We start from the raw sequence: 15,142 nt of genomic DNA, 5'->3' as shown, positions 1-15,142 counted from the left end.
AGTTCACCCCGTCGCGGGGATTTGAACCGCCGACCTTCTGATCGGCAAGTCCTAGGCTTTGTGGTTTAACCCAAGCACCACCCACGTCCCACCACTTTTCCTTAGGACATCACTATTTTCATTGGAGAAATGTTGGAGGGTAAGGAGTTATCTGACCCCTGAGCCATCTGGGGAAGGGTTTTTTTTAATGTTTAATGTTTAATGTTTCATTCTGTTTTTATATACAGTGGAACCTCGGTTTTCTGACGTAATCCATTCCAGAAGACCGTTCAACTTCTGAAACGTTCGAAAACCGAGGATCAATGGGTCGTTGGCAAAATCCATTGAAAAAATGGAGAAACGTTCCTCGAAAGCCGTTCGACTTCTGAGGCGTGTTTGAAAACGGAAGCGATTACTTCTGGGTTTTCGGCGTTCGGGTTCCTAATTGTTCGGCTTGCAAGACGCTCAAAAACTGAGGTTCCACTGTATGTTGGAAGCTGCCCAGAGTGGCTGGGGCAACCCAGTAAGATGTGTGGGGTATAAATAGTAAAATTATCATTATGGAATGGGACGTCCCTATACTCATCGGAGAAATGTTGGCGGGTATGTGCTTGATGGTAGTGAGACGTGGGCAGCTTGCACCCACCAGGAGCGATGCCTCAGTGCATGGCGTTAGGAAGATTTGGGGCATTGCATGGCAGGACAGAGTCTTAAACAAGTGCTCTCCCAAGCTCACATTCCCAGCATGTTCACACTCCGGTCTCAGAGACATAATAATAATAATTTATGATTTATACCCTGCACATCTGGCTGGGCCTCCCCAGCCACTCTGGACAACCCCCAACAAAATATCAAAACACTGTAATGCATCAAACATTAAAAGCTTCCCTAAACAGGGCTGCCTTCAGATGTCTTCTGAAAGTCTGGCAGTTGTTTTGCTCTTTGACATCTGGTGGGAGGGTGTTCCACAGGGCGGGTGCCACTACCGAGAAGGCCCTCTGCCTGGTTCCCTGTAACTTGGCTTCTTGCAGTGAGGGAACCGCCAGAAGGCCCTCAGTGCTGGACCTCAGTGTCCGGGCAGAACGATGGGGGTGGAGACGCTCCTTCAGGTATACATCTGCTCTGGCATGGTGATACCCAAGGACCTGCTCTATGGGGAGCTGGCTTCAGGCCCCAGGCCTGTTGGCACACCAACTCTGTGTTACAAAGATGTCTGTTAATGTGGCATGAAGTCTAGCAACGTCAAGCCTTCCATGTGGGAATTTCTTGCATACGACTGCAGTGCCTGGAGACAGACAGACAGGTTGTGTATCCACAGGAGTGACCAGAGGAGGAATGACCACTGGGAGAAGAAACACTGAGGCACACCTTGATCAGCACAACCAGATGCGTTCATTTGCCCCACCTGCAACAAAACATGTCTCTCCTGTATTGGTCTCTACAGCCACAGCAGGCGCTGCAATTCTCCAGCAGTTTGACTTCACCTGCAAAAGTGTACTCTTCCATTGTTTCCCAAGACAGATGGATGCCAGTCAGCACCAACAGCATCACGAGCGCAAATAATTATGGGTGTACAGTAAAAAGGATGCCTAGAGGCAGGCCTTGAAATATATGACACACCCAAAGATAGCATCAGTGACTCAGTGTTATGACCTTAAGCGAGTTAATCTCCATACCCTCCAACATTTCTCCGATGAAAGTAGGGACGTCCTAAGGAGAAATGGGATATTCCAGGATCAAATCAGAAACTGGGATGGCTTCTGTATATCCGGGAATGTCCCTGGAAAATAGGGACACTGGGAGGGTCTGTAGGTCCCCAAGAAATTGTGGCTCCTCGTGATCTTTTTCTGCATCTACTAAGTTACAGATAGGTAGCCGTGTTGGTCTGCCATAGTCAAAATAAAAAAATTCCTTCCAGTAGCACCTTAAAGACCAACTAAGTTAGTTCTTGGTATGAGCTTTTGTGTGCATGCACACTTCTTCCAATACACTGAAACAGAAGTTGCCAGATCCTTCTATATAGTGAGAAGGTGGGGAGGGGTATTACTCAGAAGGGTGGTGGGAATGGGAGATAGGCAGATAGCTGAGAGAGCCTGTTGACGACTCTTAACGACTGTAAAGGTCTTACAGGAGACCTATTACAGACCTATTAGACCTATTAAGACCTGTAAGACCTATTACAGTCGTTAAGAGTCGTCAACAGGCTCATCTCAGCTATCTGCCAATCTCCCATTCCCACCACCCTTCTGAGTAATACCCCTCCCCACCTTCTCACTATATAGAAGGATCTGGCAACTTCTGTTTCAGTGTATCTGAAGAAGTGTGCATGCACACAAAAGCTCATACCAAGAACTAACTTAGTTGGTCTTTAAGGTGCTACTGGAAGGAATTTTTTTATTTTGCATCTACTAAGATCCACCTTTGCTATTAACACAAAAAATGCACTACCTGGTAGCCAATCTGCAAGTTGATACCAGTTTATTATGCCCAGCGGAACAAACAAAAGCAGTTTCATTACTGTGTGGGTTTCTTTTTGCCATCAACTTCCTTAAACCGACAAAGGTTACTTGCTGAATTGAAGTATCTCTATAGTGACACCAGCCTCCGAAGGGACCTGTTGCTTTCGAAACACTTGGTAAGTGGCGTGTGTGGCGTTACTGTCTGATTTTGCTTGAAAAGAGGAATGAGTTGATAGAAGGAACTCCTGGAAATGGATGCTGCAATAAGCTAACAATTAGCATAACCTTCCAGGAAAAAGAAGGGGGAAACGTAACCTGTAAACAGTGCTAGTAATTTAGGTTTATCAAGAGTGCATCTCAACTTAAGGTTGTCTAAACATGCCCATGCCATGCTGCAGCAGAACTGACTACCTAAAGAGACAGATGTAAGCCAGGAATATCTGGATTTCATTTGCCCGGTTTTCTTCATGCATCCCAGTTGAAAAGGGGCACGTATGCAAAATTGAGAAGGGGTTTGGTGGTTCTACAATAATGGAGGAAAACAGAGAATAACTGGGGGGCGTTCCGGCCATCTTGGCTTAGTGTTCAGATAGATGCTCTTATCTGAGAGGAAATAAGAGATCATCGGGGGGGGGGGGGGTTTGGGCTGGGTATTCATCAGTATGCAGATGACACCCAGCTCTACCTCTCTTTTAAATCAGAACCAGTGAAGTCAATGAAGGTGCTGTGTGAGTGTCTGGAGGCAGTTTGAGGATGGATGGTGGCTAACAGATTGAGGTTGAATCCTGACAAGACAGAAGTACTGTTTTGGGGGGACAGGGGGCAGGTGGGTGTGGGGGACTCCCTGGTTCTGAGTGGGGTAACTGTGCCACTACAGGACTAGGTGCGCAGCCTGGGAGTCATTTTGGACTCACAGCTGTCCATGGGGGCGCAGGTTAATTCTGTGTCCAGGGCAGCTGTTTATCAGCTCCATCTGGTACGCACGCTGATACCCTCCCTGCCCGCAGACTGTCTCGCCAGAGTGGTGCATGCTCTAGTTATCTCCCGCTTGGACTACTGCAATGCGCTCTACGTGGGGCTACCTTTGAAGGTGACCCAGAAACTGCAATTAATCCAGAATGCGGCAGCTAGACTGGTGACTGGGAGCGGCCGCCGAGACCATATAACACCAGCCTTGAAAGACCTACATTGGCTCCCAGTACATTTACGAGCACAATTCAAAGTATTGGTGCTGACCTTTAAAGCCCTAAACGGCCTCGGTCCAGTATACCTGAAGGAGCATCTCCACCCCCGTCCATCATTCAGCCCGGACACTAAGATCCAGCACTGAGGGCTTTCTGGCGGTTCCCTCATTGCGAGAAGTGAGGTTACAGGGAACTAGACAGAGGGCCTTCTCGGTAGTGGCGCCCGCCCTGTGGAACACCTTCCCTTCAGATGTGAAGGAAATAAGCAGCTATCTTATCTTTAAAAGAAATCTGAAGGCAGCCCTGTTTAAGGAAGTTTTTAATATTTAATGCTGTGTTGTTTTTAACACTCGATTGGGAGCCGCCTAGAGTGGCTGGGGGAACGCAGCCAGATAGGCGTGGTATAAATAAATAAATAAATTATTATTATTATTATTATTATTATTATTATTATTATTATTATGGCAGAGAAGAGCAACAAGCTGAGCAGCAGAAGTCCCAGCAGCTGCTTTGCTCCGGCAGGGTGAGGGGAGCTGGGCTTGAAGCAGCAATCCAAGTTTGAAGAGTCCAAAGAGTTCAGAACTGCATGGATGCAACAGAGTTATTCCCTCCACACACACAACCCATGCTTTTATAGTCAGGGGGCTTAGGAGACCGAGATGCTTGAGTGTGCATGTGCTCACTGCATCAGGGAGAATGTATGCGTTTCAGGGGCGTGCACTGAATTTTTTCATAGGGGAACAGTTAGGGCCTGAGGCGCCAGCTTGTAAGGGCAATTTGGAGAGGGGGTTGGGTGATGTTGCGGATGTGAGCATCACACCTCCCTCCCTAAGCTTCCTAGGCTTTGGGAAGGAGGCGTCCGGCCTCTGACAGGATTCTGGAGCCCTTCTGTCTCCTTCCCAAAGCCGTGTGTGTGTGTGTGTGTGTGTGTGTGGGCGGTTTTTGGGAAGGTGGTGGGAGGGTTCTTGGACCCTGTTGGAGCAGTGTGTCTCCTTCCCTTCCTGGGCTTTGGGAAGAAGGTGCCAGGCATTAATACTTTAATACTCTAATTTACTGGGGACATTTAGGGGACTAGTGTAGTCCCCTAGTCCACTGACCGCATGCCACTGGGGTGCTCCCACCCATGGGAGCCCCAAGGAGTCCTGAGAGGCAAGGCCAGGCCTAGGCAAATTCGGCCCTCCAGATGTTTCTGGACTACAACTCCCATCATCCCTGACCACTGGTCCCAAAACAGTTATAGTCCCCAAACAGCTGGAGGGCCGCGTTTGCCTATGCCTGGGCAAGGCTGTGTCCTCGCCACCTGACTCTGGATACTCCACCCTTAATGGTGGGCTGACACCCTCCCCAGATTAAAGGCGACAAGTTAAGCACTCAGGTATCATGAGATTCACATAGTGCGGAGAGTAGGAACTGCCACCCACGTGATAAATACTGCAAATCTGCAAAGATGCCTGATATTATTTTCTCCCAATTCCCACTGGTGACAACGCATGCTCTGCTTGAAGATGCTGAAGAGTGCTCTCCCTTATTTCAGGTGTGCCATGCAATGGCATAGCTGTCATTTTTCTCCTTTTCTTGTGAGGAATCCTATTCGGAATAAGGGAATTTCCCTTAAAAAATGGAAATGTTGACAACTATGTGCAAGGGTGAAGCCCAGACTGTTGCTCTAGTTGCTTTTAATGTGGTGTATCATTCAACACACCTCAGACTTGTCCCCGGTTAGTGTTTAGTTCTAGTTCCAGAGAAGGCAAATGTGTTTGTCTGATGCAAGAGTTTTGTGACACCTTAAATCAACAAAATCAACGCATTCGTCTTCAAGGTGCCATAAGACTCTTTGCTGTTTTTTCTAGGCTTCTTTGCCAGTGGTCTGCTGTACCTTTTTTAAACAAATCTCTTTCCGCACCATTCCTGGTACCGTCTAACGATTTTAAGCCTAACTGCCATGGGGAAAGGAAGGGGGATCTGTGGGTCAGATAGGGAGGAAACATCTGGTCTACAAGCAGTAGTGTGGTTAGGCAGAAGGGGGCAGGCATTTTCACTTTGCATTTCTTAGTGCAGAAAGCTTTGATCAGATGTGTAGAGATCTTTTCTTTTCTTTTTTTTAAATGATATTTTTTAAGCATTTTAAAATTACAGAAAAACAAAGAGACAAAGAAGAAGAAAAAACAAGGGAAAAGCAAACAGCAATCAAACAATACAAATCGATAAAAATCAAAATCAAAAAACAAAGATCTTTTCTATTCTAATTAATTCAAGAAGCTTCTGGAAGCTTCTGGAAGCTTCTCTGTGTGAAAGAAGCAAACAGAAAGTTCCTGATGTTTGGGTTATGCCCAGTGCTTTTTCCCCCCTAAAAAAAAATGTTTAGGGGTACTCTCATTTTGACTCAAGAAAACCACCATTTTAGAGTTCAAATTGGGGGAGGGGGAGTAAATGGACAATAGTACAGATATTCACAAAATGTTTAGGGGCATGCATCCCCCTGCATCCCCCAGAAAAAAGCACTGAGTACCTTCAGAGAAGCTGAGTACAGCAGGATTAAACTAGTTCTGTTATATCATCCGTCAAGGTCATGCTGACTATCATAAGAGGCCAAAAGAAGCCTAGGTTTCACTTTCTCTTTCCAGCTCTTTTACTTCTGGTGTGGTGCTCTATACGTAGATAGTGTTAAGGGTTTAGACTTAAGTTATTGTAAGTTTAAGTTAAGTCTGCTGCAACTGGATTTCTTATGGACAGTGCCAATCCTGAATGTATTATATTATATTTGTGACCATTATGCTTATTTGCCTTCACTCAAGCTCTGCTGGATGAAATATTAATTGCTTCTGGTCTATTTTTGGGGAATCCTGCAATGCGTTTAAGTTTTTACTCTGCTAACTGTACAATACATTAGAATCTACTCTGGATCAATATTGAGTAGAATTTCAGTGCCAATTTTATTTATTAAATTTGTATAGCGTTACGGAAAAATCTAGGTGTGAGGCTGCTCAGTCACCTAGCTCGTCGGGCAGAGCCCGCGGGTCCCTGCGGAATAAAGGAAGGAGTCCAGCCAACCGGAGCAAATAGCTGTAGACCAAGAGTTTATTGCGCAATAGGTTCAAAGAGAAAATTTTGAACCCTGAGGATGGGGTGACAAAGACTTTTAAAACTTCCCACCAAATCCCAGAATACAGTTCGTACAGCATCATTGCTACATCATTGCTATGTCACAAAAGGGGAGGGGTTAACCTTGGCAAACGTGTCCAGACAAGTCCTTGGTACAAGATTAGCATAAGCAGACATGGGAATCAAGACTCAGGTATAAGATTAGCATAGACAAATATGTCTTAAGTACCCACCACCTGAAAGTACAATAGAAGTTCCTTTGCAAGTCTGGAGCCTGAGGCGAGTCGGGTGATGAGATTTGGCTTCCTTTGGCTAACAATGAGCCCAGCAATTGTCACCTCTGGGAACTTCCTGGAGTCCTTTTTCAAGGGGAAAATAGCTTTGGAATGGAGGAAACTGGGAAAGGAGATGATTTTATATTATTTTAAAGCTAGGTAACTTCCCTGAGCTGTCCAGTTGAAAGGATACATTCAGGCATAATATTTGTAATATTTACCGTATTTTTCGCCCTGTAGGACGCACCTTTTCCCCTCCAAAAATGAAGGGGAAATCTGGGTGCGTCCTATGGGGCGAATGCAGGCTTTCGCTGAAGCGTGGAGAGTGAGAGGGGTCGGTGCGCACCAACCCCTCTCACTCTCCAGGCTTCAGGAAGCTCTGCGCAACCCTCGGGAGACCGGCTCCGAGGGTTGCGCAGAGCTGCCTGCAGTCCCCGGCTCAGCACAGCTCTGCACGGCCATCGGGAGCGGGGCGCTAAGTCCCGCCCTGCTCCAGATGGCGGCGCAGAGCTGCCTGCCGTGCCGGGATCAGCGCAGCTCTGTGCGGCCACGGGAGCCGGGGGCAAAGCCCGCCCCGCTCCACATGGCTGCACAAAGCTGCCTGCAGTCCCGGGACTGCAGGCAGATCTGCGCCGCCATGTGGAGCGGGGCGGGCTTTGCCCCCGGCTCCCGTGGCCGCACAGAGCTGCCTGCAGTTGCGGGATCAGCGCACTTCTCCCCATCGCCAGCCCCACAAGCTCGGGGGACAGCGGGGAGGCAGAGCGTGCCTTCCCACTGTTCCCCGACCTGGTTCTTCCAGCCCCGCACCTGGGGGGGAAATATTTTTTTTCCCTTTATTCCCCCTCAAAAAACTAGGTGCGTCCTATGGGCCGGAGCGTCCTATGCGGCGCAAAATAGGGTAGCTTTAAAGATGTGCCCCCCCCGGATAATTTTCGTAACAGCCTTCAGTCAAGCTCTGCTGGATGAAATATTAATTGTCTCGGGTCTATTTTTTTGCGGAATCCTAGAATCCTAGAATCCTAGAATCATAGAGTTGGAAGAGACCACAAGGGCCATCGAGTCCAACCCCCTGCCAAGCAGGAAACACCATCAGAGCACTCCTGACATATGGTTGTCAAGCCTCTGCTTAAAGACCTCCAAAGTAGGAGACTCCACCACACTCCTTGGCAGCAAATTCCACTGTCGAACAGCTCTTACTGTCAGGAAGTTCTTCCTAATGTTTAGGTGGAATCTTCTTTCTTGTAGTTTGGATCCATTGCTCCGTGTCCGCTTCTCTGGAGCAGCAGAAAACAACCTTTCTCCCTCCTCTATGTGACATCCTTTTATATATTTGAACATGGCTATCATATCACCCCTTAACCTCCTCTTCTCCAGGCTAAACATGCCCAGCTCCCTTAGTCGTTCCTCATAAGGCATCGTTTCCAGGCCTTTGATCATTTTGGTTGCCCTCCTCTGGACACGTTCCAGTTTGTCAGTGTCCTTCTTGAACTGTGGTGCCCAGAACTGGACACAGTACTCCAGGTGAGGTCTGACCAGAGCAGAATACAGTGGCACTATTACTTCCCTTGATCTAGATGCTATACTCCTATTGATGCAGCCCAGAATTGCATTGGCTTTTTTAGCTGCTGCGTCACACTGTTGGCTCATGTCAAGTTTGTGGTCAACCAAGACTCCTAGATCCTTTTCACATGTACTGCTCTCAAGCCAGGTGTCACCCATCTTGTATTTGTGCCTCTCATTTTTTTTGCCCAAGTGCAATACTTTACATTTCTCCCTGTTAAAATTCATCTTGTTTATTTTTGCCCAGTTCTCTAATCTGTCAAGGTCGTTTTGAAGTGTGATCCTGTCCTCTGGGGTGTTAGCCACCCCTCCCAGTTTGGTGTCATCTGCAAATTTGATCAGGATGCCCTTGAGTCCATCATCCAAGTCGTTGATAAAGATGTTGAATAAGACCGGGCCCAAGACAGAACCCTGTGGCACCCCACTAGTCACTCTTCTCCAGGATGAAGAGGAACCATTGATGAGCACCCTTTGGGTTCGGTCAGTCAGCCAGTTACAAATCCACTGAGTGGTAGCATAGTCAAGACCGCATTTTACCAGCTTCTTTACAAGAATATCATGGGGCACCTTGTCAAATGCCTTGCTGAAATCAAGGTAGGCTACATCCACTGCGTTCCCTTCATCTACCAGGCTTGTAATTCTGTCAAAAAACGAGATCAGGTTAGTCTGACATGACTTATTTTTCAGAAATCCATGCTGACTATTGGTGATCACAGCATTCCTTTCTAGGTGCTCACAGACTGTTTGCTTAATGATCTGCTCCAGAATCTTCCCTGGTATTGATGTCAGACTGACTGGGCGGTAATTATTTGGGTCCTCTCTTTTTCCCTTTTTGAAAATAGGGACAACATTTGCCCTCCTCCAGTCTGCCGGGACTTCGCCTGTTCTCCAGGAATTCTCAAAGATGACTGCCAGTGGTTTCTGAGATCACATCTGCCAGTTCTTTTAATACTCTTGGATGCAGTTCATCTGGCCCTGGAGACTTGACTCCTGCAACGTGTTAAGTTTTTACTCTGCTAACTAGATAGATAGATAGATAGATTCTTTATTGTCATTACACAAGTGCAACATTGCACAAAGTGCAACGAAATTGGATGCCATCCCTTAAAACAACAAAAGCAAGACAACAACAACAACCAAACAAACCACATTCCAGCCACACCCACACCACACCCATCAAACTCCCAGGTCACACTAACGAGTTACAGCATTCAAAAGGGCCACAGCTCTTGGATAGAAACTGTTTTTCAGTCTATTTGTCTTTGACTTGATGTTTCTATATCTTCTGCCAGAAGGCAGTAGTGGAAACATACAGTGTCCCGGGTGAGATGAATCCTGCAGGATGTTATTTGCTTTCCTAAGACAACGGGAACCGTACAGTTCTTCCAAAGATGGGAGAGGATGACCAATAATCCTTTGGGCTGTGGTTATGACCTTCTGGAGCACCTTCCTCTCCCTAGCTGTAGAACTGGAGAACCAAGCACAAATACAGTATGTAAGAATGCTCTCTATGGAGCCTCGGTAGAAGGACACCAGCAGTCTCTCACTCAGATTGTTCTTCTTTAAAAGTCTGAGGAAATAAATTCTCTGCTGGGCCTTCTTCACCAGAGCAGTGGTATGTGCGCTCCAAGTCAAACCCTGATCGATAGCTACTCCCAAAAACCTGAATTCCGCCACCCTCTCCACCCGTTCCCCGTTGATATACAAGGGCTGAATGTCCGCCTTTTTTTCCCTGTAATCTACCACCAATTCCTTGGTCTTAGCCGTATTAAGAGCCAGATTGTTCTCCCCACACCAAACACAGAGCCGCTCCACCTCGTCCCGATAGGCGGACTCATCCCCTCCTGAAATGAGCCCTACCACCGTAGTGTCATCAGCAAACTTGATGATTTTGTTGCTGGAATAGATGGCTGTACAGTCATACGGTATACAGTACATTGGAATCTACTCTGGATCAATATTGAGTAGAATTTCAGTGACAATTTTATTTATTAAATTTGTATAGCATCCTTCATCCGAAGAGCTCAGGGCAGTTCACAGCATAGACATGTTCCTTGCATTTGTATTATTGTATTTTCAGAATGGAGATCTGTTCATTTTAACATCACTCTCTCTCTCTTTTCTTTAGAATCAGCAGCCTGGAAAATGAACCCTCAGCCAGTGATCACGCAGCAGCCACAAGTTGTGGTTATCCAGCCATCACAACAGAGCTACTGGCAGACAGGCTTGTGTGACTGTTTTAGTGACTGCGGAGTATGTGAGTAGCTATGGTACAGATAGCTCTCCTTTGTCATGGAGATTAAGGTGGTTTACTCAGTGGGTTGAGTTGGGAAAGGCAGCCTCAGTATGCACGCTGAATGCAAACCTTAAACGAGTATGAGCTTGTTCATCATGGCTGTTATGGAAGCACAATTCTCTCTCCACTGGCTGAGTTCTCCATCGGGTCCTCTCTCTCTCTCTCTCTCTCTCTCTATATATATATATATATTCATTTATTAATTAGATTTATATACCACCCTTCATTGAAAGATCTCAGGGCTGCTCACAAGATAAAAATACAAGATAAAAGCACAATGATAGTTAAAACCAGTGCTTTTTTTCTGGGGGGACACAGGAGTACGCATACCCCCAAACTTTTTTCAAAGAGGGCCAGATTTGATGAAGTGAACATGCGTGAGGGCTGACCAAAGTTGAAGTAGGATTGAAGTTGCTGAGCTTTTCTTTAGGGTTTTACATGTACTACCTTGGGGGCCGGATTAAATCGCCTGGATTAGGCCCCCAAAAGGGACTTTGCACATGTCTGCCCTAAAGATTTTGTGAATCTTTGCACTTTTGTCCATTTACTGTATTTCTTTTTCCCAGTTTGAACTATAAAATGGTGGTTTTCTTGAGTCAAAATGAGAGTACCCCTAAACTTTTTTTTTAAAAGAAAAAGCACTGGTTTAAAACAGACGTAACAAAGCAGTAGCCACCACAAACACTTGTAAAAACTGTAGAATATTAAATATTGAAGAAGAATGTTTTTGCCTGGTGCCTTGTTCTCTTCTAATGGCAATGGCCCCAGCCTGAAGTGCTGGAACTGAGTTCCCCTGAGTTGGAAATCCCCTTGCACCTTGCATTAATGAAACTGCAGACTGGTTGCATGCCAGGGATGCAACTGGTACATGCAGTCTGCCTTGACAGGTGTCAAGCAAGACATGTCAACCAACTATTGCTCATTATTCCAAACAGAGGAAGCAGGTTTGTATCAAGTAAAACAACTGGGCTATCTAATTCTCTCTCTTTTTTAAAATAATTTTTATTGATTTCAACATATAAATTATAAAATGTACCACAAAACTTATCACTTATACAATCTTTTTAGACTTCCATCAGCACCTCTGATGATCCACCGTTTTAACCACTTCTTATGCATTTCTTAACTTTATATTGCCTTTACATCTCTTAACAAATCATCCTTCCCCTTCTCCATTTTTGCAATACTTCCAATAATATTCCTCACAAAACTTCTTGCAAACCTACAAACATCGTCTGATCTTCACAAATACTTTTCAAATAGTCCGTAAATTTACTCCAGTCTTCCGTGAATTTAGGATTTCGAATCCTTCCTGTTAGTTTATCTAATTCTGCATAGTCCATTAACTTCACCCTCCATTCTTCAATCGTCGGTAATTCTTCTTGCTTCCATTTTTGGGCCAATAATATTCTTGCTGCTGTTACTGCATATAAAAAAGCTTCTATTCCTTTCTATTTATATCACTCCCAACAATGCCCAGTAAAATTGCTTCTGGTTGGGCTATCTCATTCTCTAGGGCAGGGGTTGGCAAAGTTTTTGTGGCTTGGGCCTGTTCACGGTCCCACGGCTTGTCGTTTTCTTGTACTGGCAGCCTGCTCTGCCAAGTGATGCCCTCTTCATGGTCTCTTCTGTCTAGGTCTCTGTGGAACATTTTGCTATGTGTGTTTGGGATGCCAAGTTGCCGCAGATATGAATGAATGTTGCCTCTGTGGCACAAGCGTGGCAATGAGGTCCGTCTACCGAACCAAGTATGGGATCCCGGTAAGTGTAGCTAGCCTGGCGAGGGCAGATCCAGGTTTTAAGGATCTACAGCGAGTTGTTTTATTTTTACTAGAACCTCAGGTGCAAAATAGCAGCTCGTGTATGTGCGTGTAGATACTCTCATTACTAATTCTTTATAGTAATTGATAAGTGTGAACTGTTAATTATTTGCTGATGTTTAATTTTACTGTTTACTATTGGATTCTAATGGATTGTTGAATATTTTAAAGTCATTGTGACTTTTTATATTGGATCAGATTGTTACTATTGATGTTTCATTTTAAAAATTATTTTTATACCTGATGGAAGCTGCCCAGAGTGGCAGGGGCAACCCAGCCGCAGGAGCAGGTCTAAATAAATTATTATTATTATTATTATTATTATTATTATTATCATTATCATTATTATACAATTAAGGAATAAGGTGCCTCTGAGCACACCTACACATTTAGTTTTAGTACCAGACTTGAGCACTAAGGTCACACGCATGCCACACATTTAAATGCTCTTTACAGTAAGCCTGCAACTTATGCGGGTGTTACGTCCCAGAGATTGCTCCTAAAGCCAAAACCATGTATAGTCAAACACATTGGGTTCAATGGCGAGTGGGATTGTGAGTCGTTTTTCCCGGAACCTTGCCCACTTTTAATGTTTTTTGTTTTTAATTGCCACACGTGAAGCTCATTTATACCCCGCCCTGAGCCCGGTTTTGGCTGGGGAGGGCGGGGTATAAATAAAAATTTATTATTATTATTATTATTAAATGCACACAAGCCACAGGCTTAACTGCACCACTTTAGCTTTCCCCAAAGAATCCCAAGGACTGTAGTTTCCTTTCATTATTTTTTAAAAATGTCTGTATTTTTCTGTCTCAAAATAGGGCTGTAGATTCTTAGGGGTGCTGAGAGTTGTGAGATCTTGTCACAGAGCTGCAATTCCCAGCACCCTTGAACTATACTTTCTAGATTCTTTGGGGAAGTAATTACTGTTTAAGAGTGTGGATGTGACCGGTGTCCTTTCCACATGCAGTCACAGCTCATTTTCCCTTCAAGTTTTCTTAATTTCAGCTAATTTAGAGGGGGGTAAGGAGTCTTTGTGTTTAGCATTGTTAAATAGTTGGGAGCCAAACTATCTGGGCAATCTGCTGCAAAGATCACCCAGTAGATTCCACCTGCTTTTTCTGCCCTTTGTTGCTAATTGCAGTTTTTCTCCAAAACAAAAGGCTTTGGGGCTCAGTTACAGGCATTTAAATATATGCCCCAGTGAAGTTTGTCCCAAGCTGCCTGTTGACTCTTCATCTGTATTTAATATTTCTTTTTCCAAATATTATCTACTATTTGCCTCATTTCTTTTTAACAGGGATCCATCTGCGATGACTACTGCACTCTCTGTTGTTACCCTCAGTGTGCCCTTTGCCAACTCAAGAGAGACATCAATAGAAGGCGTGAACAAGGAATCTTTTAGGGAAGTTGAGAGTTTTGATGGCATTTATAGTTCAATTTAGTTGTTGCTCATGTTAAGCGGTAATGTGAATTTTTAAAAAAGCTTCTAAAATCACACAGGTAACCTGTGGGCTTATACAAATCTAAGTGTTTTTCAGCTGTTAATCCAGTTTCTTGCCCTTCCAATTATTCCACACCTGCATGTATTTGAATTAGTGTATAAGGAGCAACAGCAGTCTTTCCAAATCATAGTAGTAGGTGTTCCCTTTTGTGCTTGTCTCACCTTCTGATTTCCTGATTCAGTTATGTCAATTAAGTACCAACAGCGCATGTGTAAAAGATGTTTTTCTTGATCTTCACCCTAACACACATCTTGCAGAGTAAAACATGAAGTTCACACACAGCCGCCTTTTCTAACTCTTCATGCTCTAAATACTAATTTAGCTCCAGGAAGAGTTCTGTGGATCTTGAAAGTCTGCAATACCTTCAAGAAGACTGGGATATTATTTGACTTGTTCCATCTCTCTAGAATGTGACCATCTGAATAAACAGGAAATCTGCTATAAATCCTTTTCCAACTCTCTCTTTTTGGGGTGCGTGGAGGGGACTGGGACAAAGAAGGCGAAGCCCATTTGTATATGTGGAAGTTTTCTGAACAAGTGGGACACCAGAATTTCATATCATCCAGTAACTACATGGTGAACCTTAAAATGACCTTTGGAAGAATATAAACATAAGATCAGAATAAACTAGCTTTGAATGCTGTGTCTGTGAGATTCTCATCTGCACTTCCTGTCTCTGGTTACACCCCAATAACATAAAACTACCATTATAAATTTGAGATGGGGAGAGAAAAGAATTAATTCTCCTTTTCTTTATAGTAAACTAAGTGGACACCTGAGAAGGGGTAGTATAGAGTTCTCATATGAAGCTGAATACCCTGATCATACCTGAATACCCAAATTGTATGAAAACTCAAAATTATGCATTGGGATAAAGGTAAAGGGACCCCACGACCATTGGGTAGTAGTGACTGACTCTGGGGTTGTGGTGCTCATCTCGCTTTATTGGCCGAGGGAGCCGG

The 15,142-nt window shown here is 44.8% G+C and overlaps 1 protein-coding gene and 1 long non-coding RNA gene across 2 annotated transcripts in view; one reads left to right on the top strand and one right to left on the bottom strand.

The window, feature by feature from the left end:
• Window positions 1–15,142, bottom strand: part of LOC309540187 — a 194,202-nt gene that overhangs the window by 6,669 nt on the left and 172,391 nt on the right. The gene's annotated exons all lie outside the window — the stretch shown is intronic.
• PLAC8 (placenta associated 8) lies at window positions 2,490–14,625 on the top strand. The gene is made up of 4 exons (XM_082237501.1): window positions 2,490–2,614; window positions 10,688–10,816; window positions 12,492–12,616; window positions 13,976–14,625. Exons 2-4 carry the CDS (start codon window positions 10,705–10,707, stop codon window positions 14,078–14,080), a joined length of 342 nt encoding a protein of 113 aa, XP_082093627.1. The 5' UTR covers window positions 2,490–2,614; window positions 10,688–10,704; the 3' UTR covers window positions 14,081–14,625.

This window comes from Podarcis vaucheri (assembly GCF_965113315.1).
Source record: "Podarcis vaucheri genome assembly, chromosome: 9".
In the NCBI taxonomy this organism is placed as follows: domain Eukaryota; kingdom Metazoa; phylum Chordata; class Lepidosauria; order Squamata; family Lacertidae; genus Podarcis; species Podarcis vaucheri.
Note: the sequence above shows the minus strand (reverse complement) of the source record. Positions and strands in the feature narration are given on the sequence as shown.

What these genes read in the sequence shown, in the direction of transcription:
- PLAC8 (XM_082237501.1), top strand. Translation starts at nt 10,705, where the DNA reads ATGAACCCTCAGCCAGTGATCACGCAGCAGCCACAAGTTGTGGTTATC. An exon ending in TTTTAGTGACTGCGGAGTAT is followed by an intron (nt 10,817 to 12,491) that starts GTGAGTAGCTAT and finishes TCTTCTGTCTAG; the next exon opens with GTCTCTGTGGAACATTTTGC. An exon ending in GAACCAAGTATGGGATCCCG is followed by an intron (nt 12,617 to 13,975) that starts GTAAGTGTAGCT and finishes TCTTTTTAACAG; the next exon opens with GGATCCATCTGCGATGACTA.